The sequence below is a fragment of the Dicentrarchus labrax genome, unplaced genomic scaffold (genome assembly GCF_905237075.1).
Source record: "Dicentrarchus labrax unplaced genomic scaffold, dlabrax2021, whole genome shotgun sequence".
NCBI classification, from domain to species: Eukaryota; Metazoa; Chordata; class Actinopteri; family Moronidae; genus Dicentrarchus; species Dicentrarchus labrax.
Genome location: NW_026136704.1, coordinates 271,432 through 295,000, shown reverse-complemented (window position 1 = coordinate 295,000; position 23,569 = coordinate 271,432). Strand labels below are relative to the sequence as shown.

The following is a 23,569-nucleotide window of genomic DNA, read 5'->3' as shown; positions in this document are numbered from 1 at the left end:
TGAAGCTTCTGTCACACGTTTTAACTTCAGATAAACTGAACCTTCTGTGATTCCAATAATCATTCTATTCATTGTGCACCCTGTCAGGATTATTCTAATGATTATTGATTGATTACCTGGCAGGCCTTGACGGTGACATCAGGAGGAGCATCAGCAGTGAAGGCTGGTCTGAGAGCAGCTCCGACCTGCACACACACGCACATGCACACACTTTAATAATCAGCTGCACTCTGAATATTTTCTCTGTATTGTATCACAGTGAAATCTCACTCAGTACTCTCACAGCTGCTGTATTCTATAAAAGCTCCTTACGTTAGCCTGGTACTGCTCCAGGATCACGTGACCGGGGAACTCCGGTTCGGGGATGGCTGAGAAGCGTCTGATGATCACCAGCAGAGTCTGGAGACCCGCCAGCCGCAGCTGGTCGCTGTGGTCCGTCGCCGCCATGAAGGCCATGCGCACCAGGTCGCCGAGATGGAGGACGAGGAAATCTGCGGGGAGTCGAGTGAGGAGGTCAGTGAGGTCTGAGGTGTCCACAAGCACCAACTGACAGAGGCCACTGTGGGGGTCTTACCGGTGGACTCGTGCAGGCGTCGCTCCTGAGCCAGGGCCATATCGAAGTGAGCCGGGTCAGCGGTCTCACACTGGGCAATGATGCGACACACACACTCCATAGCGAAGCGGCGCGTGGCCCAGCGGAGGGCGGTGAACGGGCCGCCAGACTCCGACCGAGCTCTGAAAGCAGAGGAGTCGTCGTCTCTGGTGGGGTCCGCCTCCTCGTCCTCCTGACTCGCCTCAACCGGCGCCCGACAGTCTGAAGGAGAATCAGAGTTCATGAGTCACATCCTTTCACCAGAAGCTTTAAACTGATCGATTTCCTTTGGTAAAAAGACATTGTAAGACTTCTAGGTTTGGAAACAACAACAAAACAACAACAAACGTTTTTCAGAATTTTTTACATTCCTTTTAGGAACATTTTAATAAAAAAGAACATAATTTAAAATTAAATATTGAAGAATATTTTGAATAGTTGGTTGTAATATTTTTGTTAATGATGTTTTAATAATAATAATGTGCTGCTGTTCTTTAGTGTATCTATGGTGATATATATATAGTCCGGGACGTCCTTTGTCTGTCCAACAGCGTGGGAGAAGCAGTGATTTTTGAGGTGGAACTGCTTTATTCAGTGTGTTTAGTGGTTTTAATCAGCGGGTCTGTTTGTTTTGGAGAGGAGGAGACCTCTGTGGATCATTGGGCTCCCGGTAGAAACCTCCTGAACCATGAACACTGAAGGAACCTCCTCAGACTCTCTGGTAAAGCGTGGTGTACTGCAGATGAAGACTTTGATAAACCTGCTTTGAAGCATGAACTCTGTGACAGATTCAACCCACCGGTGGTTGCAGACAGGACATCCTTGCAGAGTTTGAGCCAGTGTCCCAGTTTCCCGCTGGTGGCGCTGGACGCCATCATGTGGACCAGAGTCTCCTGGATGTCCCTCCTCAGGCTTGGATCTGACTCCCGGTCCAGCAGAGTGAACAGAGCTCCTTCTAGACCCACCTCCTTTATGGTGACGTCTGCACAGGGTGGGGGGTGGTTAGGGCGTGGACAGACGTGTATCTAACAGCGTGTAATAAACTGTGCGTCCGTCTCACCCAGCTGTGTGTTGTCTCGTCTCGGCAGCTCTTTGACCAGAGTCACCGCGTGTTCAGACACCTCCAGAGCCTCCCGCTGGACGAGCTGCCGCAGACAAGCCACCACGGCCCGCCGCAGACACAGGTACGAACTGCACAGGTTGGCCTGAAACACACAAAGAGTTAATAGGTGTACTCTGTGAACAGGGTTAAAGGTTATCAGAGGAAGCATGCAGCTACAGACAGTGTCTCCTCCAGACTCAGCTCCAGTGTGTCACACTGAGGAGGAGCTATCGATACCCAAACACTGGTTCTGGACAGGGTCTGTTTCATGGCCACTGTAGTTTCTCCTTCGGGCTTGGAAAGGGAGGGTGAAGCGAGGGAGAGGCAATCTGCAACTACACCACTAGATGCCACTATTTTAATTACTAATTAATCTGACAATTATTTTCTCAAATACTCCATAAAATGTAAGAAAATAGTGACAGAAAGTAAAATGACCAGTTCCAAATTCACAATATTACTGCAACGACTGGTCAATTAATCAATCAGGCAACTATTAAATTAATAAGTTGTTCTGATAGTTAAAAAAAAAAAAAATTGTTAAACTCTGACTTCAGCCTCTCAAATGTGAATATTTTAAGTGTTTTCATCACTGAATATCTTTGGGCTGTGGACAAACGAGACACCTTGTGATCAATATTTTCTATCAGTTTATGGACTAACAGATTAATCAAAAATGAAAAAAATATTTGTAATTGCAGCCCTAATTCACAAGATTAATCTTAGTAATAATAATTAGATTAATTTATGAGCTCTCTCTAGAGGAAACACTGAGTAGTTTCACTGTAGGAGGTAAACAGCCAGCGGGAAGGGGGGGGGGTGTTAATGCAGCTGTTAATGTTATTATTGAGCTGCCACACAAAAAAACAAAAATGTGAAGCAACAACAGTGAGTTAATACAGTATCAAAACCAAGAGGAAAATGTTAAGGTTCAGTGCAACAGAAAACGCTTTCATCATCCACGGAGTGTTAAAAAGCTCCACAGCAACAGAAAAGTGCTGAGGGAGAAAGAAGCTGAAAAGAAAAGTGAGACAAACAGCAGCTTCGGGCCGTAGAGAGAGGACCTACCAACAGGGAATAATCCAACAAGATCTCCTGCAAGACACAAGACAGGGTCAAACACACACTCACTGTTCACTCGTCTGTCCCACACAGAGATCATCACCGCGTTTACAGTCAGACTAATAATCTGTACCCGGTTAATAAACTTTGCATTTACACCTGGTATTTTTAATGCGTTCTCGTTATTCTCATTGAGATCAGATATTTGTCCTCCAGAGAAAATAATCTGAGGTGGCAGCAAAGTGACTTTGCTAACAGCCAAACATCAAGTAAGTGCAAGAGTAAGCAGCTGTTATTACTGACTAATGCAGCCAGCTCGCTCGATTTTTATTTCATTTCATTTGGCAGCTGGTTACAAACTCTTAAATATTCCCCATTTTTCTCAAGACCCCTGAAATCCCCTCAAAGACCCCTGTGGGTCCCTGGACTGCAGGTTGAGAACCACTGCTGTAGACTATAAAACCCTTATGAGATAAATCAGAGTAACGTTGCTGGTTGAGGTGTACTCACACACAGAGCCGGTACGAGGCTCGCCAGGTTGACGTGTGGTGGCGAGAACATGTGCAGCTGCTGCAGACAGGAAATGGCTCTGGCCTGAACCAGACAGTCTGGACCGGCCTGCATCACTCCGCATCCCACCAGACAGCTAGAGCGCAGACCGGACACTGCCGCACCGTCACCTGAGAAACACACACACATCAGTCCAGCTGCTCCTGACATCCACTCTGTGTCCGTGCTCAGGGGAGACGAGGGTCGTACCTTGCAGGTCGGGGCCCAGGCAGGTGATGAGGGCGTGCAGGCAGCGTCCCAGGCTGTGGTGCACCTCAGGGTGGGTGGGTGGAGCCGACAGCAGCAGCCGGAGCACAAGGGTAAAGGACGGCTCAGCGTGGGCGCGGTACAAACCGCCAGACAAGTCGACTACCAGAGACAGACTGTGGAGAGACCAGGTCTGGACCCGACAGAACCACAGGGACATTTCAGACTTTTAGGGGTAAAGTTAGAGTTAGGGTGGTTTTATGTCCGTAAAGTAAACAGATAAAAATCAGGATCATAATCGTGTGCGAGTACCTGGACCTCGGGCGAGGTGCTGTCCTGGCTCAGGGTGAACAGGATTCCCAGACAGGTGGACAGGTGTTGAGGTGAGCTGATGCCTCCGGTGTATCGGTACAGCGCCCCCAGAGCCAGAGCGTAGCCGCTGCGAGACGCTGCGTCCCGAGCCGTCTTCAGCCTGAAGAGTTGAGATCAATAGTGTCAGAGGCAGCAGCAGCAGCTTTTAACAAGGAAGGAGTATTTGAATAGTTGTGGTAACATGGCAGAAGAGTTTGTATTGTTTTTATCTGCAGTTTTACATTATTTATACTACTCCTTGTTTATCTTAGTGTTTTATTTTTGATCTCTCTTTGAAAGCACAGATTTTTAGAGCCTGGAGCACGTTTACTTTTATCTTTATCCTTTATCTGTTGTCTTTAACTGCAAACCAAATCTACCTTTGGGTACCAATAAAGTTACCTTGAACCTTGAATGAACTTCCTCACTGACTATCAATATTCAGTGATTCAGGTTGTTAGTAGTGGTAGAATATGGTCCTGGCATTAATAATTGCTAATAATGACTGATAAAGAGCTAATATGAGACTAATGTGCATGCTGATAAGCAACCAGTGAAGCCTCCGTTTGACTGAATCTGTTACCTGCACTTGGTCTAAATATAACACAGGATGTGCTAACGGCTTCCTTTCAACCCAATAAAAGACACACAGCACCAGTGACTCACCAGTTCAAACACACTGGGATATATTTGGATTCTTCCACTCTAAAACTTTTCTGGACTATTTCTGGTTCATTGCGTGACTGTGATTTTAGTATTTTTGGATCATGACCTGACTTGTTTCTGCTGTTGCTACTTTAAGATCAGAGACTGGAAACGGTTCTCAGTGGCAGGAAATCTGCTTCACACAAATAAGTGATACAAATTTAAACCAAATAGAAAAATCCTTTAAAAGCGATGTGTGACTCGAGTACCCCGACGGTGGCGTCCTACCTGTCGAAGCAGAGCAGGGACACGGAGACGGTGAAGCCGGGGTCTCCGACCACCTGAACCAGCCGGGCCAGACCTTCAGCGGCCAGACAGCGCAGCAGAGGACTGCCGCTCTCCAGCGCCCCCGACAGGAGGGACAACGCTGGAGAGCGCACCTCCTCCGGCCCCAGAGAGCCCCGAATACCGCCCTGGTGCTGAGGAGGAGGACACAGTTTAGAGGTCTTTCAGCTTGTAGTGGACGTAAATGAAATGATGATACAAATAACACTCAACAGCAAGCAGAGTGTGCAGAGAGCTCCAAATATATATGTTATGTATTTAAACTTGTTCACACACACACACACACACACACACACACACACACACACACACACACACACACACACACACACACACACACACACACTTTCCGGGCGTCTGAGTGGTGTGAGACCTCATGCCGACAGTACCTTGAGCAGACTGCAGAGGGCAGCACAGACGTGTGTCTGGACGGTCTGCTGCCGTTGACCCTTCAGCTGGTTCACTGTGTCCACAAACAGCTCCAATATCTTCACTCTGACCAACAGAGAGTTTGTTAGGTCCGGTTTGTAAAGGTGATTCTCTGTGACTTTAACTTCCTGTTTGTACTTTCAGATTCAGACTTATTTACAGATTGTTTCTTACAGCATGAGAGACGTATCAGACCGTTATAAACACTTCCTGCTGCTTTCTGTTTATTGTAAAATATCTGTAATACGATGTGTTTACTAGCTGACCTGTTTCAGTTAACCCTGTACTGACCGACCTGCGCGTGCAGCTGACAGCAGGTGAGTTACCTCTGAGCGGAGATGATGTGGGGGAAGAGCGCTCCAAAGAGGCGGACGGCAGCAGCGGTCAGAGCGATGGCGGGAGGAAGAGGAGCGGGAGCGTCGTCGCTCCTCTCACACAGACTGAAGGCGTCGTTGTCCAGAGAGCCGCCTCCCACGCTGCTGCCATGGAGCTGAAAACCAAACACAGCCTCAAGCGTTAACAGCTCCTTCGGTCCTGTACTGTTTATAAAGCCCAGCTAGCCTCCAGCACACGTCACCTGTTCCTCGATGTATCTGTGGTCCGTGTCGTGGAGGGCGGGGCCCACCAGCGGCAGGTCGTCATGGTGACAGAGGGGGGGCAGCAGGGTGAGCTCTGAACACGGCTGGTTCAGGTTGTCCTGACCCGACAGATCAGTCACCAGCTGGTTCATCACCAAACCGAAACTCTCTACAGGAGAAAGGTGAAGAACTCTGTATCAGGGTACGGACACATGTGGGAGGAGACTAAGAGAAAGAAACACACTTTGAACATACGATAAATATCATGAGCAGGATCAGGAGGGAGAGACGCAACAATCACAAAGAAGAAAGATCTGATATTGGTAGGAAGCAGGAAGGAGTGACGGAGGAGTGTTGGTACCTTGGTAGTCGAGTGGAGGCAGCAGAGAGAGCAGCTCGTACACTCTCAGTCTGTAGACGACCGAAAAGCTACGAACTGAACTGCTGTAAGACCTGAGGAGAGCCGGCAACCTGGACACACACACAGATTACACACACACACAATAAACACACACACACACACGGATAACACACACACACCACACACACACACACACACACAGATAACACACACACACACACACACACACACACACACACACACACACACACACACACAGATAACACACAACACAACACACACAGATAACACACACACACACACACACACACACACACACACACACACACACACACACAGATAACAAGGTTTCAGTGGCAGGATCGAACAGAGAAGATACTGTACTTATTAAGCTACATGCTAGATAAGCTACATCAATCAGGTACTGACTTGGTGAGCAGGGCCACCGCGCAGGCCAATGGCGTGAGCAGGCGGCTGATGACGTCATCGGTGACGAGCTCCCTGCAGTGCAGCAGCAGGTTCTTCATCGCTGCTCACACACAGGAGGAGTTACTGTAAGACTGTCTGTCTGTCTGCAAACTGTCTGTCTGTGTGTGTGTGTAAACTGTCTGTCTGTCTGCAAACTGTCTGTCTGTGTGTGTGTGTAAACTGTCTGTTGTCTCAAATGTCTTTGTTGTGTGTGTGTGTGTGTGTGTGTGTGTGTGTGTGTGTGTGTGTGTGTAAACTGTCTGTCTGTCTGTCTGTCTCAAACTGTCTGTCTGTGTGTGTGTGTGTGTGTGTGTGTGTGTGTGTTGTGTGTAAACTGTCTGTCTGTCTGTCTGTCTGCAAACTGTCTGTCTGTGTGTGTGTGTGTGTGTGTAAACTTTCTGTCTGTCTGCAAACTGTCTGTCTGTCTGTGTGTGTGTGTGTAAACTGTCTGTCTGTCTGTCTGTGTGTGTGTGTGTGTGTGTGTGTCTGTGTGTGTGTGTGTAAACTGTCTGTCTGTCTGTCTGTCTGTCTGTGTGTGTGTGTGTAAACTGTCTGTATAAACTGTCTGTGTGTGTGTGTGTGTGTGTGTGTGTGTGTGTAAACTGTCTGTCTGTCTGTCTGTCTGTCTGTGTGTGTGTGTGTAAACTGTCTGTATAAACTGTCTGTGTGTGTGTGTGTGTGTGTGTGTGTGTGTGTAAACTGTCTGTATAAACTGTCTGTCTGTGTGTGTGGTGGACAGAGAGACAGGTGTGTGGACTGACCGCAGAGCGCCCCGGCTCGTCCCTCCAGCGTAACCTGCCACGTAAAGTAGTCCCCTCGTCGCAGCTCCATCTCCTGCTCCCTGAGAGACGCAGGAAACACACAGCGCCACAGGAGGAGGAGGCGAGACAGGTGGTGCTCCACTACAGCTGGGCCTGAACACACACACACACACACACACACACACACACACACACTATTAACCATCTCTCCTCATTAAAGGAAACAGAAGCAGTGTCAGTGTCAGTGAGTTGTACCTAAGGTGACGAGCGAGGAGACGAGCAGCCAGCCGGCCCGAGTCCTCTGCAGAGAGATCCGACTGTTCTGAGACGCTGAACGCAGCAGGTCTTCAGCCAGAGCGAGGACCACCTACACACACACACACACACACACACACACACACACACACAGTTTCCCATTAGCAGTCCAAGAGAAATATACTCCACCCAGAGTAAACATAGACTAGAGACCACAGACAGTTTATACATGTTAATATCTAGGATTAGTTAATGCTAACGTTAGCATGTGCTATATTAAACTATGTAATGTGGTGGCGTTATTTTACCCACCATGCCTTTGGTGTGTGGAATTCCCAGGGGACAGTGCTGCACTGCGGCCACCAGGGCGGCGACGGCGGCACCGTACCCGGCCACCGCTTCAGGTGAAGACTTCAGCGCCACCAGCCGCTCAACGCAGCGGTCCAGCAGCAAGGAACCCTGGGAAGGCATTGCCATGGCAACGCAGCGCAGGCACCAGGCAGCGGCCAGACAGGCCGAGGAGACGGGGTGGAGGAGGACGGAGACCACCGTGTCCAGGAGCGCTGCAAATATAAATCATATAAACATTATCTGATTCAGCTCCGTAGTCTAACAGCAGCAAGGTTTAATAATAAGGTATTATTGATCATCAGCTCTCCTTTCCCCATCAGACACCTCCTCTGATCCGACCCACGGTGTTTCATTCTGTGTGTCAGACCTGTGCTGCTGTCCGTGAGGAGGGGGGCGGCAGTGGATCCCAGTCCCTGTACGAGTCCTCCCAGTTCCAGCAGGCAGCAGACCAACACGTGCTGACTGGCTGAGACGTCTGCAGACGAAACTCTGGTCTCCACGTTCCCGTCAGTCAGCGCTGCGTCTATAAAAACACACGAGTCGGGATACGGCGTCAGATTTATGATTTCACACACGCAGATATTAACTGCCACAGCTCGCGCAGAGCCGGGAGATGGACAGGCAGCTGCAACTATATATACTGTATGTTTAATGTATGTTTGTATGCTGCTACTGGATGCTTGAATTTCCCTCGGGATAAATAAAGTATCCATCCATCCATCCATCCATCTATCTATCTATCCATCTGTCTATCTATCTATCCATCCATCTATCTATCCATCTATCTATCTATCTATCCATCTATCCATCCATCCATCCATCCATCTGTCTATCCATCTGTCTATCCGTCTATCTATCCGTCTATCTATCTGTCTATCTATCTGTCTATCCATCCATCCATCCATCCATCTATCCATCTATCCATCTATCCATCCATCCATCTGTCTATCTATCTATCTATCATCCATCTATCTAGGCGCCACCAAGTAGCGTTCCTACCTGTAAGGTACACTTGATTAAATACATTATACAGTCACTATATCCTATCATAATATCATTAGAGAAGTCTGTAATGTGTCCATTATGGAGTCTTTCCTCGCTCTCTGCTCACCGATGGCTCGTTTCTGCGCCGCCACGGCGAGGCAGAGCTGCTTGGCGGCGTTGGTCTGAGCCTTCTCTCCCAGCAGAGACCCCAGGGTGCTCCTCAGGATGAAGGAGACGCAGCGGCGGGTCACCACGGCATCGCCCGGCGTCTGCGTGGCCCGGCCGTGGGACGCCAGCTCCATCAGCAGGGACAGGAAGGCGGGGAAGTTTGCCTCCAACCAGGAGCCGCCCAGGGTGGAGACGAAGACCACGCATGCCTGAGGAGGAGGAGGAGGAGGAGGAGGAGGAGGAGTCATTAAATCTGCTCAATAAATCAAAATTCTTAAAAGTTCAATCGTTGCCGTGGCGACCCACCTGTGTGACTCCGATTCGGACGTCCTTGCCAACGGAGCTAGTCCCCTTCAGCATGTCTCCGCTGGCTCGGAGGAACCCGGCCCCGCCCCGCAGGAACCCCCCGGACAGCAAATCCATCACCTCCTCCAGGGAACTCCGGCCACGCCCCCCCTGTCTGGGGGCTGCTGGGAGAGAAAATAACACATCTGTTCACCTCCTGATATTCCAGTAACAAAGTATTTCCATGTACGATCAGTGAAGAATCCACAGAATCCAGTGTTTGAACCCCGCTAGCACCAGTTTCAGTATCCGCCCCCCTCTGATCGTACCAGTGGGCTGTCGGGGCTCCACGGCAGCGGCCAGCAGCGTTCCCAGCAGTTTGGCGACAGACACTCTGACGTTGTAGTTGGACCCTTCAAAGGCTCTGAAGCACAGAGTGGCCACGTTCTCCAGCTCGCTGGTCCACAGGAACACCGCCTCCCGCTGCAGCTCCAGCAGACACTGACGGGACGATAGAGGAAACATTAACAATCTCAATCTGCACACATCTCTTCAATTTATCATCTTATGTGTCATTTTAATTGTTGCTGTCGAACTTTACACAGAAAAAGAATAATCTCAACAAAGTAAAAAAAACTTATTTTATTTTTTGTCTAAAAACTAAAATAATTTTTTGAGCATGTGAAAAGTAATCTGCTTTTAAGAAAATCTATCAAACTGTGTCTTAATGAGATCTTACAGTTAATATTGAGCTTTAACCAGTAACAACAATGGTTGCATAATATTCCAGCAGAGGAACCCGATTATTGTCCTTAAGCCCACTCGCACAACTTCTCAGTTTAAGAGAAAGTCGTCTGTCAGTGTTGGAAATGAAGCAGTTGTTTTGTTTTTCGTTGTTTTAATAAAAAATGAGAAGAATCCTTCTGGAAGGGTTGTTTCTGCAGTGTGGTGTAAATCGTATGTACAGGAGACATGTTATACTTTAGTTTGTAACACTGTGACTGTACGGGCTGATAAAATGACTGAATGAACTGAAATCGATGACGAATGATCAGCAGGAGTGACCGCATGCGCCGGCTGTCGTTACCTTGGCGGCAGCGCAGCGTACGGCCATTGATCGGTCCGTCAGGCACGTCCTCGCCGCCTTGTAGACGTCACGGTGACCCGGCACGGCGCTGACGCCCAAACCTTGAAGGATCTTCTCCAGGCTCAACATGATCTCGTACCGACCCTGAGACTGAGAGGAAGAGGAGGGTGACCTTTCAACCAACAGTTTGAACTTTATTTAACGCAGCACGAACTGAGGAGCAGACCAACCTCGGCGCTCTTCATGGCCTTCAGCAGGTTGGCCAGTGTGTCTTTGAAGGAGCCGGCGAGCATCCGACCGAGCTGCTCAAACAGAGCGCCGAGGCACGCGATGGCCGCCCTGAAACACAAATATAAAAACTAATCACTGCTGGAAATCTCCCCAGTACCATTTCCTCTCAACTAATGAAGCTTTCAATTGGCTTCAACGGTGTTTCCCAACTTTCCTGCATGCCATGAAGGCAGCAGCACTTACAGACGGGTCGGGAGGCCTGACGGGGAGTCGTCTTTGCTGCGGATGATGTCATTGCACCTGTCCACCAATAGGCTAGAAGGAACCGGGTCTCCCAGGCGGTAGAGCAGGGCCAAGCAGTGGGCCAGCAGCCAGCGGGTCGGCGGGCCGGGGGAGCCAATCAGAACGGCCGACAGCTGCTCGACGAGACGCCGCTGGTTCTGTTTGACGTGGGCCTGGAGGGAGCAGAGAGAATAATGACTGTAATGATTCTAACGTTTGTAAAGAAGCTGCTGCTGATCGGCTCGCTGCTCTCACCCTGTCGGTGGCGGGAAGGAGCTTCTTCAGGTGGTTCAGCCATTCAAAGATAAACTCGACCCTCTGATGTTCACCCAGCTGACTGCACACCTCCTCGTTCAGCAGGAGGCTGTGAGCTCGCTCCATCACGAACCTCCTCCTCCTCCTCTTCCTCTCACTGAGGGCGAATTCTCCTCTCCTGCTTTTCCATTCTTCTAAATCCTGTTCGACACAGAGAGGGAGGAACAAATGGAGTAAAAATAAGTTTGGCAAAGATAAAAATCTCCCTTTTATAAAGTTGGGGAACTCAGAAGAGGTTGGATCAAACTCCAAAGACACAGGATCCTACATTTCCCACAATGCAACTCAGCAGCATCTGTGCATTAGACTCTGCCTGCTACATATTTAAGCAGCATAGAATAAGACTCTGGACATCCCAGAAAGCTGTCAGGTTGTCAGGCTAATGTGATGATGTCATTGAAACTCTAAATTTCCAGGTTTTCCAGGACGTGTGAGAAAAGCTTTTATTTTACCCCCCAACAGCATTGTTTGCATATGTAAAGTCAATGAGTCGTCTATATTTCCATACTGAATAAAGACGATGATATAAGTGGATGTTTCAGTTGTTGTATTGGACCGTTGAACATTGAGTGATGTGTCGTTACGCCCGTGGTCAATCCTCGGGGTTGAACGCTACGCAGGGCGTGACTCAGAAAGGAAAGATTCACATTTCCACCTCTGCGTGTCTCAGACTCCACACAGACGTGTTCTGTGGGAAACGATGAACAAAGCAACCTGTTAGAGCTCCACTGAGGAACCCGTCGCTCTTTGTGTCCCATTGAGAGCTAACAGAGCGGATCGGACCGGAACAGGACGGGACAGAAGAGAGGCTGGCAGCTCGGCCGCCGGACGCTGGAAGAATATCTGAGAGCGAGAGAGAGAGCAGCTCATAAATGATTCAACAGCACAACTCTGTCTCCTCCAATAACACACACACACACACACACACACACACACACACACACACACACACACACACACTGCTCACAAAGACGCAGGAAGACTCTAAAAATATCCTTCAGTTCTGCAGAAAACCTGCTTAAACAGACATTTTACTGCAGAGCGGTTTAATGACAGAGGGAACACAACACTGCTCTCTCCCTCTGTAAGTTAGATAGAAGACTGTAATAACAATAATAATAACAATAATAATAATTATAACAATTAAGTCTTTAAATGTTAACAACTGGGAAAAAAGCCCAAACCATTCTGATTTACAGCCAGAGGACAGATCAGACTTTCAGAATCTCCTGCAGGTCAACTAATCCAGTGACTCCCAGCCTTTCTCCTTCAGGGACCCGTTTTAGTAAAATGAGGAGGGATGAGAGGAGGGAGACGCACAACCTGAACTCAGCATGGCTGCAGCTCCGCCTCGACTCATTGAGGACAAACACAGTAAAAAGTGATACAAACTCTAAACAATGTGTTCACACTTATAGGAAACACTCCTGCAGGAGGACAAGGAGGAGGAGGAGGAGGAGCAGGAGGAGAAGGACAACGAGGAGGAGGACTTTCTGAGAACATTTTGTGATGTTCAGATGTTTTAATGAAGGATGTTGAAGTTCCTGGGAGTCATTGTTTTGTTATTGTTGTTTACCGTATAATCAATAATCATTTAGTATTGATTTTCTGGTAATCACATCCTCAGGGTGTGAGCACAGAGCAGCTCGACTTACATTAACTGCATTATGCTGTCTGATGTGTCAGCGTACTATTGATCTATGATCTGAGCACTGACTCATCTCTACCATCCCCACTGAGGTGTGACAGCTGATGATCAATAACTTCAGCTCCAACCACTGTAGAACAACTGAGCTCCCCTAAAAGCCTTTTTAAGATTAGTGGCCATATTTGACTGTATGAGTATTGTGTATTGATGAAGAATGATCAGATATTCACATCCAGCTGCAGAGTGAATAAATCCTGAGCTTCAGCTGAGACCCTGAATGTCTCACTGTTCACTTTTATTAAGCAGAATAAGACACACATTATTATTAACTAATATATATTAATAGAAATATACACTGGAGTGAGCTAACAGCTGATCTACAGACACACAATCTCACATCCTACAAACTCTACAACTGTTTCTTCTTCGTTGGTGTAAAAACCAAACGGGCTCCGCTGCTAGCATCGGGTGGCTAACCGGGTTAGCTAACGAGCAAAAGTTTGGAGACAACCGGAGATTAAACCGGGACCGTTTACCTGCTGGTGTCCGGTAAAAGGCGGTAGTCCGCAGAGAAACGCGTCGCTCCACAAACCCGAGAGCAGGAAGTTTATTTCAGTTTGTTTGGAGGTTCTCGATGTGAGCCGAGCCGAGCTGCGCCTGACCCGAGTCAGTGGAGGAAAGCTAGCGGAAATCAACAGACTGTGCATCCGGCGACTGTTCTTCAAAATAAAACAACAGTTTGCGTGATAAAATTCTATTTTAATAATTGATTGAGAAGTTTATGAGGTCATTTCAGCCAGTTACATGAAAGTGTATCAGCAAACAGAAATATATAAACCAGCTGAATAAATATATATAATCATAAATAATAATAATCATATAGAAGTGTGAATTATTATACATACAAATATCATTTCAAATTATAGAAAACCAAAATGTAACTTGAACGTTAAAATATTCCAATATAACAATGGGCAAACAACTCTTTAAGCTAAATATTTATTTATTAAATAATTATTTATTATTAAATTAGATTCAATGACGCCAAACAAAAAGTTTAATTTAAATATTTAATGTCCAACCAGGATCGGTTGGACAGTTACTCTCAGTTTTATTTACAGCAGTTTAATCAAGGAATCAAAGAAATGTATTCATTGTTACACAGCTGTGTAACTACATAAAGGTTTGTGGTTCCTTTATGTTACACACACAAACAATAAATACAGTAATTTATATCCAAATATACAGGAAATAATTCTGCAGTCCATCTTTTTCTAACAATCATTTATTTGTACTTTACTGTATTAATCATCATCCTAATAAATACAAGTCATATAAACAACAAACGTTATAAAAACATTCAAAAAAGCTTTTTGCGTATGAAATTTATTTGCTTTATTTTTTAAGTCGGAGGAATTCTCACTTCCGGTCTCATTCACTCTTAAAACTGCCGCTTTCCGCTCGGCTGGCAGCAACAAGTCGATTAACGAATCATCGAACAGCAGCAGAGCCAACAACAACAAACCTCTGGGTTCGACCTGAGCCCTGCGCGCTGCCTGACAGGTGGAAGTCCGGCACTGTGTACCGGCCCGGTTCCACCAGTACGGTGCTGCAGGCTACAGGTGGTTCCGGCTACAGTTTGGGTCCGTCAGTGTTTCCGAATTAAAGTCGAAAATAGAGAAAGATGCGCCTGTCAGTCCGAGTAAAGGGCTGAAAGTAACCCGGTAATCATCTGACTACCATACAGGAGGAACGGTCGATCGTCGAGCAGCGGATCCCGGGGGGGGCTGCACCGACAGCCCGACTGTACTAGAAGTTTCTACCGGTCCGGTTCAGCCTCCCTCATGACGAACATCAGCGGCAGGACTCCCGCCATTACCGGATAAACAAGTTCCGCTGAGCTCCTCGGTCCATTGGCCGGTCGGAGGCTGCTAACGGCTAACAGCGGAGCTAACGGCTAACAGCGGAGCTAACGGCTAACACCGGAGCTAACGGCTACCACCGGAGCTAACGGCTAACCGCGGAGCTAACGGCTACCACCGGAGCTAACGGCTACCACCGGAGCTAACGGCTACCACCGGAGCTAACGGCTACCACCGGAGCTAACGGCTACCACCGGAGCTAACGGCTACCAGCGGAGCTAACGGCTAACACCGGAGCTAACGGCTACCACCGGGATGTTCGGCTGTCTGGTCGCCGGCAGGCTCGTGCAGACGGACGCGGTCCAGGTCTCCGCGGATAAGTTCGTGTTCAACCTGCCGGACTGCGACAACGTGAACCACGTGGTGGTGTTCATGCTGGGCACGGTGCCGTTCCCCGCCGGTATGGGCGGCGCGGTGTACTTCTCCTTCCCGGACCCGGTGAGCGGCGCTCCGGTGTGGCAGCTGCTCGGGTTCATCACCAACGACAAACCCAGCGCCATCTTCAAGATCTCCGGGCTGAAGGCCGGGGAGGGCGGGGCGCACCCGTTCGGCTCCGTGGCCTCCTCCCCGTCCCCCTCCGTGGCTCAGGTCGGGGTGTCGGTGGAGGCTCTGGAGCAGCTGGTCCAGCAGATCCCGGTGTCCTCCGCCGCCGTGGCCGCCGTGGACTCCTTCCTGCACTTCACGCAGAAGATGTTGGACAGTCTCTATAACTTCGCCTCGTCGTTCGCGGTGTCGCAGGCGCAGATGACCCCGAACCCCACCGAGACCTTCATCCCGTCCAGCTGCATCCTCAAGTGGTACGAGAACTTCCAGAGGAGGATGAGCCAGAACCCGAACTTCTGGAAGAACTAATGAGACTGGGAGAACCGTAAAGACTCAACAGTTCCCAGAGTTCCCAGAGTTCCCACAGTGCCTGAAGGCCCCAATAAAAGTGTTCCCACCCGGCTGAGTGTCTCCTTCATCCCTCAAACACTTCCAGTACCGCCCACTGGGTGCTGGCAGCAGAACCTCGGACCCACAATCCTCTGCTCCTCAGTCAGAACCACAGCTTAGTGTTTAATGTGGAAGCTCGTTGCAGTGTGAAGGAAAGTTCTGTTCGACCCGTTATAAAGAACTTCAGATAATAAAGCTATAGAACATACAGAATATTACTAACGGGCTTCCGTAGTTTTAAACAGGTGATTCTATATTTATATAAAGACATTAATGTAAGAATCTGTTTCAGATTCAGATCTTATGATATTCATTCTCATCTTCCAGTCAGATATTGATCTGTGATTGAGTCAGCGTCAGTATTGATGCTGCTGTTAGCATTCAGCTCTGATCGCCCAAAGAGTTTACTTTTTTAAATATTAGTTTTTATAAAAATGTATTTTCTAAAATCTGGTTTGTCGACTGCATCGTCTCAGATAAAGGTGGGGGGGGGGTGCAGACCTTCTATATACAGTCAGTGTGAGAGATCATGGCTGTCAGGTTAGCATCCGTAGCTCTACCTGTCCAACCTGTGTTTATACAGAGCGATCAATAAACTGTAAAAGCCTCAGCAGACTCACATTGAATCTCTACTGCTGTAACACTGTCGGCCACCAGGTGGCGCTGCAGCACAAACCCACTGGAATAATGCTCCTCTGCTCTGTGTGCTCGAGGCTATTAAACATTAATCTGCTTGTGTTAATCAATAATATCGATCAGATAATGGTTTTATTGTCAGTCTCTGGTGGAGCTGCAGCCAATGAGAGCGGACGGCTCGGCTGCAGAGCTGCTGATACAGAGTCCACACACACACACACTCACACACACACTCACACACACACACACACACTCACACACACACACACACACTCACACTCACACACTCACACTCACACACACACACACACTCTCACACCCACACACACACACACACACACACACACACTCCACACACACACACACACACACACCACACTCCACACTCCACACACACACACACACCCACACTCCACACACACACACACACACACACACACACCACACACACACACACACACACTCACACTCCACACACTCACACCTCACACTCACACCACACACACACACACTCACACTCACACACACACACACACCACACACACACACACCCACCACACACACACCACACACACACACACACACCTCACACACTCACACTCCACACACACACTCACACACACACTCTCACACACTCACACTCACACACACACACTCACACACACACACTCACACACTCTCACACACTCACACTCACACACACACTCAGGATGCTGCTGCTGCTCGGAGCTCTGCTGCTGCTCGGAGGTTATTTTCTTCTCCATGTGACTTTGCTCCGGTTGCCCAGATGTAAAAGTTCTGCAAGGTTCGATGGAAAAACCGCCGTCGTCACCGGTGAGTTCACACTCCACTGATATAATTAGACTGTGTGGACACCCAGGAAGTGTTGCACACTGAAAACAACTGTTCACACATTCAACACTAATAAGGAACCTTCATAAGTTCTAACTAATGGCTTTAATAATGGTTCATAAAGGGTTTAAAGATCAGTTATTGGACTTTAATAAGAACTTTTTGGGGGGGGGGTCCTGGAGTTTCTTCTTTCACCTTTGTAACAATGATGTAACAGATGTGGTAAAGACGTTTTCACAACCTGGAAATTCAATAAACTTTATTTAAAGCGACATTATGGGAGTTTTCTACCTTTCAGTAAGCTGTGTGTCAGCTGTGTGCAGGCTGCCACGCTGGTCCTTTAAAGCACAGTCCGGGTCCAGAGTGTGCTGACGGGCGTGTTCTGAGTGGAGCCTGTGTGCAGATCCATCGGGGAGTTTAGATAATGCAACTGGAAATGTTCCAACAACTACAACTCCCATGATGCTTTGAGAGCCATAGTGTTGTTATTGTGGGGGAAAATAATCTGAACTCACAGTATTAGTGATAATACTATTACAGTAACTACATTACTTTCTACAGTAACTAGTAGTGGAAATAATTCATTACTTTTTGGGGAGTAACTAATATTATTACTAACAGTTTACAAAGTTGCTTTTGTTTTTGAGATTGAGAAGATGAAACACTGGAAATACTCGATTACTTTGATTTTAACAAACTAAACTGGATTTTAATTGTCATCAGTCTGAATTCTGGGTAAAACATTTTGGGGAAAGTAATTAAACTAGTAGTGTAACTAATTACAGTTGGCAGCGAGTAATAAGTAAAGTAATAATATAATTATATAATATATCATTACGAGCTGTTCAGAGCCATTATCTTTAGATATGGAAGAAACTTAAGAATCATGTTCAATTATTTTTTCCTTGAACATACTGAGGCCGGTAGTGAAAGCTAGCTTTAGTAGCTGGAAAACATCAATGTCAGCACAAAGTATGAGATGGAAAAGTGAGAACTTGGATCTGTTGGTGGCGCCGGATGAAAAGGGATCAGTGTCTTCAGGATTCAATATCTGGGAACATCCAAACTGAAGGTCGCTGCAGTCCATCCAACGGTCGCATCAGGGCGGATTAAACAGGCTTCCTCTGATTCTGTCCCTCCTCTCCAGGAGCAAACACCGGCATCGGTAAGACCACAGCAATGGACCTGGCCCGGAGGGGGGCGAGGGTGGTCCTGGCCTGCAGGGACAGACGGCGAGCAGAGGCCACCGTCCAGGAAATCATCCAGGTAAAGACAAAAAACTTTCTTTTAGTTTCTGAATGAGTGAGTGCAGCAGTATCTGTCCCGGTTCAACCAACTAAAGAATCGGTTTAAAGGCATACTATGCAGTTTTACAGTTTTGTTAAACAGCTATCCCTAGAGTCGCTGCGGAGTACTTGTATTATATCGTAAATACCACTCACCAGCCGTCTCTATATACGGCTCTGCGTCTCTGTACTCACAGCCTGATCCCCTCCCCCCTGTATACTGGTAGATACATACATATAGATAGATAGATAGATAGATAGATAGATAGATAGATAGATAGATAGATAGATAGATAGATAGATAGATAACTTTATTAATCCCACAATGGGGAAATTCACTTGTCACAGCAACATTTGAGTGAAATAAATACAGATATAAAAAACAGGAACATTTGCATACAGCAGGTCCAAGGTCTTATTGTCTCTGCTGGTGCATGTGACAAACTGGTGGAAGGTTGGGAATGTGGACGAGAGAGAAACGTGGTTGAAGTCCCCTGTGATGATGATGAAGGCCTCCGGGTGTTTCGTTTGTAGTCCTGCAGTCACAGTGTGGATGACGTCACACGCTGCTTCTGCTTTCCCAGACGGAGGAATGTTAACAGTGATGGCGATAACACTGGAAAGTTCCTGTGGCAGTAATATGGACGAAGTCCGATGGCGACGAGCTCGATGTCCGGGCTGCAGACGCTCTTTCACAGAGACGTGCCCGGGGTTACACCACCTGTTGTTTATGAGCACGGCAAGTCCCCCTCCTTTCTTCTTACCGGTCGCGGTGGTGTCCCTGTCGGCTCGCCCCGTCTGGAAGCCGGGAATGGTGACGTTGGAGTCCGGTATCTGCTTGTATAGCCACGTTTGTTTCCAGTGATGACTGCAGGGATGTAGAGTTTAAACCTCCTCTTCTTCATCCTCCGTTTAACCCCCGCTCTGCAGCCTCGCCGTCTCCTCCTCAGCTCCTCCGGTATGGAGGGTCTCTCTCCAATCAGGATGATAGGGTGCCTCAGAGCAATCTTCTGGTCATGGGTGTAAACAATGCGACTCCCCATCGCCATGGAGACCCGTGCAAACAAAAAATAAAAAGTGCTCAAAAACGCCAAAAAAGTATTTAAGCGACACATGTTCAGTAGGATGGAAGCTCTGATATCGAACAGGCAAAGATAGACTTCGAAGATGTCTACTGACCAGGTAACGTCTGAGTGAATGCCGTAAAGCAATTTGTGATTCTCGCGAGATTTGGCGGGGCGCCACCTTTCAGACTTGCATTGCTGGTTCTGCCAACGTCGTCCCTCTCCTGATTTGCTATCGGGATGAATCGCTATACTACGAGTTCATTTACCATCGAAATGACTTCGAAGGTGTTATATTAAGGTAAAAATCTTGCATAGTGTGCCTTTAAGTATCCAAACGTATCCACATCAGTTGTGGGCGGGGCTAACAGGAAGTTAATTAAAGCCTGAAATTGATGGATGAATCTGCCAGTTTCTATATATCAGTGTTATAGTTTTAAAAATCAACGAAGATGACAAACACAATAAGTTCGTCCTGTTATTCAGAGAATGAAGGATGCAGAAACTGTCCTGTGAGTGCTTCCAACCTCTGTTTGTTATTCAGGAAACTGGTAACAACCAGGTGATCCTCATGCAGCTCGACCTGGCTAGTCTGCAGTCCGTCCGCTCCTTCGCTGAGAACTTCCTCCGGTCCGAGTCTAGGCTGGATCTGCTCATCAACAACGCTGGTCAGCCCTCTGTCCTCTGAATTCACAGCGGCAACTTATTCTTAAATGTGCTGATTTGAATTTGAATCTGATTAAAACACTGCTAGAGAACTATTTCAACTCGACAGACATTTAAACGACTCATTCATTACTTAGATTAACTGTTTATTCATTACTTTTACTTCTATTTCAGACATATTTCCCTACTTTTAGCTGCCTATCTAAAAAAGTGACAGAAGAATTGATTGTTCACTAACTGCTGGCCTGTCTGAGTCAGCGCTGATATAAACTATGTAGGTTCCCATAGTGTTGAAAGGTCACTGCAGTGATGTAGTCGCCCACTGGCTTTGTTTATTTGGGACCTGGAGAGCTCGCTTTCTACCTGGGTTTGGCTGTGGGGGTGTGAAGTGGGACCTACACACACAGCCTGAGCACACAGGGGTGGAGTACGTGTCAGACGTATTGAAATAAGTCACTTTACAGGTTGAGTTGTCCTGATAGCTCACCTGGTGGAGCTGGAGCCTCGTGTGCCGGTGATGGGCACTGCTGTTGAGATTTTTCCCATTATTAGAGAAAGGCCTTTAAGAACATATAAGATTCCTTTAATCTTTGTGCTAAGCTAGGCTAATCACGTCCTGGACCTGTCTATGTACTGGATGCACACAGATTAAATTTATCCCTCAGCTAACAAGAGGATTTCTTTAAAAAAGGAGGGAATGTTCCTTTAAACCCACATTGTGTTTAGGTTAATTGTTGTTGGTGTTTCTGTCTTTAGGTCTGTTAAATGGCGGGAAGACAAAGGACGGCTTTGGGATGATCTTTGGCGTCAACCACCTGGGTCACTTCCTGCTGACGATGTTGCTCCTGGACCGGCTGAAGGCCAGCGGGCCGAGCCGCGTGGTGAATGTGGCCTCCAAAGCGTACACGATGGGAAAGGTGGATTTCAACTGTCTGACGACTCTCAGGGATTTGGCTCTGGGCGGCAGCGACTACCATCTCTTCCAGAAGTACTGCCACAGCAAACTGTGCAACGTCCTCTTCACCTACGAGCTGGCCAAGAGGCTGCAGGGCACCGACGTCACCTGCTACAGCCTCCATCCTGGTCAGCAGACAGCAGCCATCGTTCTGAAACATCGCTGTGTTTGATTTCTTTTCATTTCAGTCTCTCCAGGAAGTTGCGATTGCAACAGTCTCAAACAATCCTGTGATCTTTCTGTACATCTGACCAATCGTAGCAGTAAGAACAAAACATTGAGCAGAACTATCAGAGATTTTATTCTGACTGGAACAAGTTGTCTTGTGTCTCTTTTAGTAATAAGGTTTTTTTTATCAGATTAAATGAAGCCAACACTATAGTGCAGAAATAAACATGTTTACAGCCTGGTACAAACACTTTGGGTCTTTATAGCAAATTTCCCCGTGGGGGCTTATACAACTCACCACTTTAAATTATATTAAGGCTTAAAGTTCTGCATAATTAAGGGGTGTGGACACTTTGAGTAGCCAGGCTGTTTTCAGTAACCAGGCTTCATTCAGCTCCATCACTTTGCCCATTGTTGGATTAGCCGGGAGACGGCAGAGTCAGGATTACCAAGATGGTGACGGCTAGAGTCGACCACACTGAGCTCTCACAAACTACAAAGACTAATTTTACTTCTGGAGGGGCTGGAAAATGTCTGTGTAGCTTTTTATCATCCTTGTTATGGGAGCCCATTTCTTCCAGGAAAAGGAAAACAAAAAACTAATGAAATGTTATGAGAGATGAAAAAAATGTCTATATTAGAGAAATGAGAAGATCTACCTGTAAATAAAGTAAATAAAGTCCAACCTATTTACTAAACTAGCTTCGGTTATATATGCTGCAGCATGTAGCATTGGTCCACATCTCATTAAAACACATACTTAAATACAATTTGTAAAATATTTTGTCTTAATTTTATTTTTGTTTTTATTATTTTGTCTCTGGTTACATTAAATCTTTTTCTAACATACATCTCAATTAAATGTACAGTCAGTTAAACATTTTGGTTATTTTTTCTCTTTTCTGTCCAGGATACATAAAAACAGAAATCACTCGTGACTTCAGCTTCTGGTCAAAGATCATCGGGGCACCCTTCCTCCTTTTCGCCACGGATGCCGAGTCTGGAGCTCAGACGACGCTCCATTGTGCCCTGGAGCAAGGCATCGAGCACCTCAGCGGCCACTACTTCACCCAGTGTGCACCGCTGATGAACATTGAGTCGAAGGCGAGAGACGATGCCACGGCCAAGAAGTTGTGGGAGCTCAGCGAGAGTTTCTGCGGTCTGTCCTGAAACCAAACCTGAAATCTGAGCTTCGTTTTTCAGCCCAAAGTAATTCTACTAACTTCCCCCTGTTGTCCCGCCCCTTTTAAAACCTCAGTCCACTTCTTCCTTTCCTGTATTTAGATATGCTACATGCTAAGCTAATCTACATTGAAAGGACAACCACATTTTGAAGATGGTTAAAAGATAAGATATATATGTGAGCCAGTGCTACTTAAGGAACATAAACATACAATTCTAACATTGGGTTTTAACAATTAAAAAAAAAATGGAGCCTATCAAACAAAGATGGGCCTCAGCTGCTCTCTCAGGTGTGTCACTGCAGGAAGAGAGGACCAGGTGAGCTTCCCTCCCCTTCTTATAGACTCCGCCCCTTTGGCTGGGTCCCAGTGCTATCCTTCTTCCACATATAAGATATATATATATATACATCTTACGTTAGCTAATGTGAGCACAATGCTATCTAGCCGAGTAATTTATGTCGATTTGACTATATATACTAATTTATACTTGACTCTTTTATTGTGGTTGTTTTTTAACATAGATTAGCCTAGCATATAGCATATGTAAGGACAGGAAAGGAGGAAGTTGACTGAGGTCCTCAACTGTGATTGGAGCACAGAGCAAAAGGGGGCGGAGCTTAGGAGGGTTGAATTATGAGAGAATTAGTAATAATTACGAGAGAAGTTCTCCAGTTTGCTTTCTTTGGTGTATGTAGTCTCATCTGTCACGTGATGATAATTATTGATTATAATAAAGTGAGAAAAATAAAAATGTGGCTATTCATGACCTCATTTGGGTATGTACACTATAAATATGTTTACAGGGATAATAAAGCATTAAAGCAATTTACAGTTTGTTTTTCAAAAT

General features: G+C 46.9%; 3 protein-coding genes across 6 annotated transcripts in view; 2 read left to right on the top strand and 1 right to left on the bottom strand.

Moving 5' to 3' along the window:
• heatr5a (HEAT repeat containing 5a) overlaps positions 1-13,760 on the bottom strand; it is a 24,507-nt gene extending 10,747 nt beyond the window's left edge. Inside the window, exons 1-27 of one of the 4 annotated variants that reach the window (XM_051398861.1) lie at positions 13,593-13,760; positions 11,349-11,549; positions 11,055-11,266; positions 10,811-10,919; positions 10,581-10,730; positions 9,823-9,994; positions 9,515-9,678; positions 9,168-9,417; positions 8,424-8,579; positions 8,018-8,268; positions 7,706-7,817; positions 7,451-7,603; positions 6,651-6,750; positions 6,222-6,331; positions 5,860-6,029; positions 5,609-5,772; positions 5,243-5,348; positions 4,797-4,987; positions 3,825-3,984; positions 3,516-3,705; positions 3,267-3,436; positions 2,763-2,789; positions 1,653-1,797; positions 1,392-1,574; positions 575-814; positions 313-491; positions 117-185 (exon numbers count right to left, since the gene is read on the bottom strand). In XM_051398861.1, coding sequence (XP_051254821.1) covers positions 117-185; positions 313-491; positions 575-814; positions 1,392-1,574; positions 1,653-1,797; positions 2,763-2,789; positions 3,267-3,436; positions 3,516-3,705; positions 3,825-3,984; positions 4,797-4,987; positions 5,243-5,348; positions 5,609-5,772; positions 5,860-6,029; positions 6,222-6,331; positions 6,651-6,750; positions 7,451-7,603; positions 7,706-7,817; positions 8,018-8,268; positions 8,424-8,579; positions 9,168-9,417; positions 9,515-9,678; positions 9,823-9,994; positions 10,581-10,730; positions 10,811-10,919; positions 11,055-11,266; positions 11,349-11,474 — 4,059 coding nt within the window. In that variant the 5' untranslated portion in view covers positions 11,475-11,549; positions 13,593-13,760. The remainder of the gene's footprint in view (positions 1-116; positions 186-312; positions 492-574; positions 815-1,391; positions 1,575-1,652; positions 1,798-2,762; positions 2,790-3,266; positions 3,437-3,515; positions 3,706-3,824; positions 3,985-4,796; positions 4,988-5,242; positions 5,349-5,608; positions 5,773-5,859; positions 6,030-6,221; positions 6,332-6,650; positions 6,751-7,450; positions 7,604-7,705; positions 7,818-8,017; positions 8,269-8,423; positions 8,580-9,167; positions 9,418-9,514; positions 9,679-9,822; positions 9,995-10,580; positions 10,731-10,810; positions 10,920-11,054; positions 11,267-11,348; positions 11,550-13,592) is intronic. The other 3 variants (XM_051398862.1, XM_051398863.1, XM_051398864.1) reach the window with 3 other exon arrangements.
• Positions 13,761-14,501: 741 nt separating this feature from the next.
• Positions 14,502-15,922, top strand: hikeshi (heat shock protein nuclear import factor hikeshi). The gene has a single exon (XM_051399084.1). It carries the CDS (start codon positions 15,234-15,236, stop codon positions 15,828-15,830), a length of 597 nt encoding a protein of 198 aa, XP_051255044.1. The 5' UTR covers positions 14,502-15,233; the 3' UTR covers positions 15,831-15,922.
• A 1,233-nt stretch (positions 15,923-17,155) lies between these two features.
• LOC127362833 (dehydrogenase/reductase SDR family member 13) lies at positions 17,156-23,473 on the top strand. Its single transcript, XM_051399089.1, has 5 exons — positions 17,156-17,381; positions 18,547-18,665; positions 20,294-20,417; positions 21,172-21,498; positions 22,449-23,473. Exons 1-5 carry the CDS (start codon positions 17,258-17,260, stop codon positions 22,706-22,708), a joined length of 954 nt encoding a protein of 317 aa, XP_051255049.1. The 5' UTR covers positions 17,156-17,257; the 3' UTR covers positions 22,709-23,473.
• The last annotated feature ends 96 nt before the right edge of the window (positions 23,474-23,569 follow it).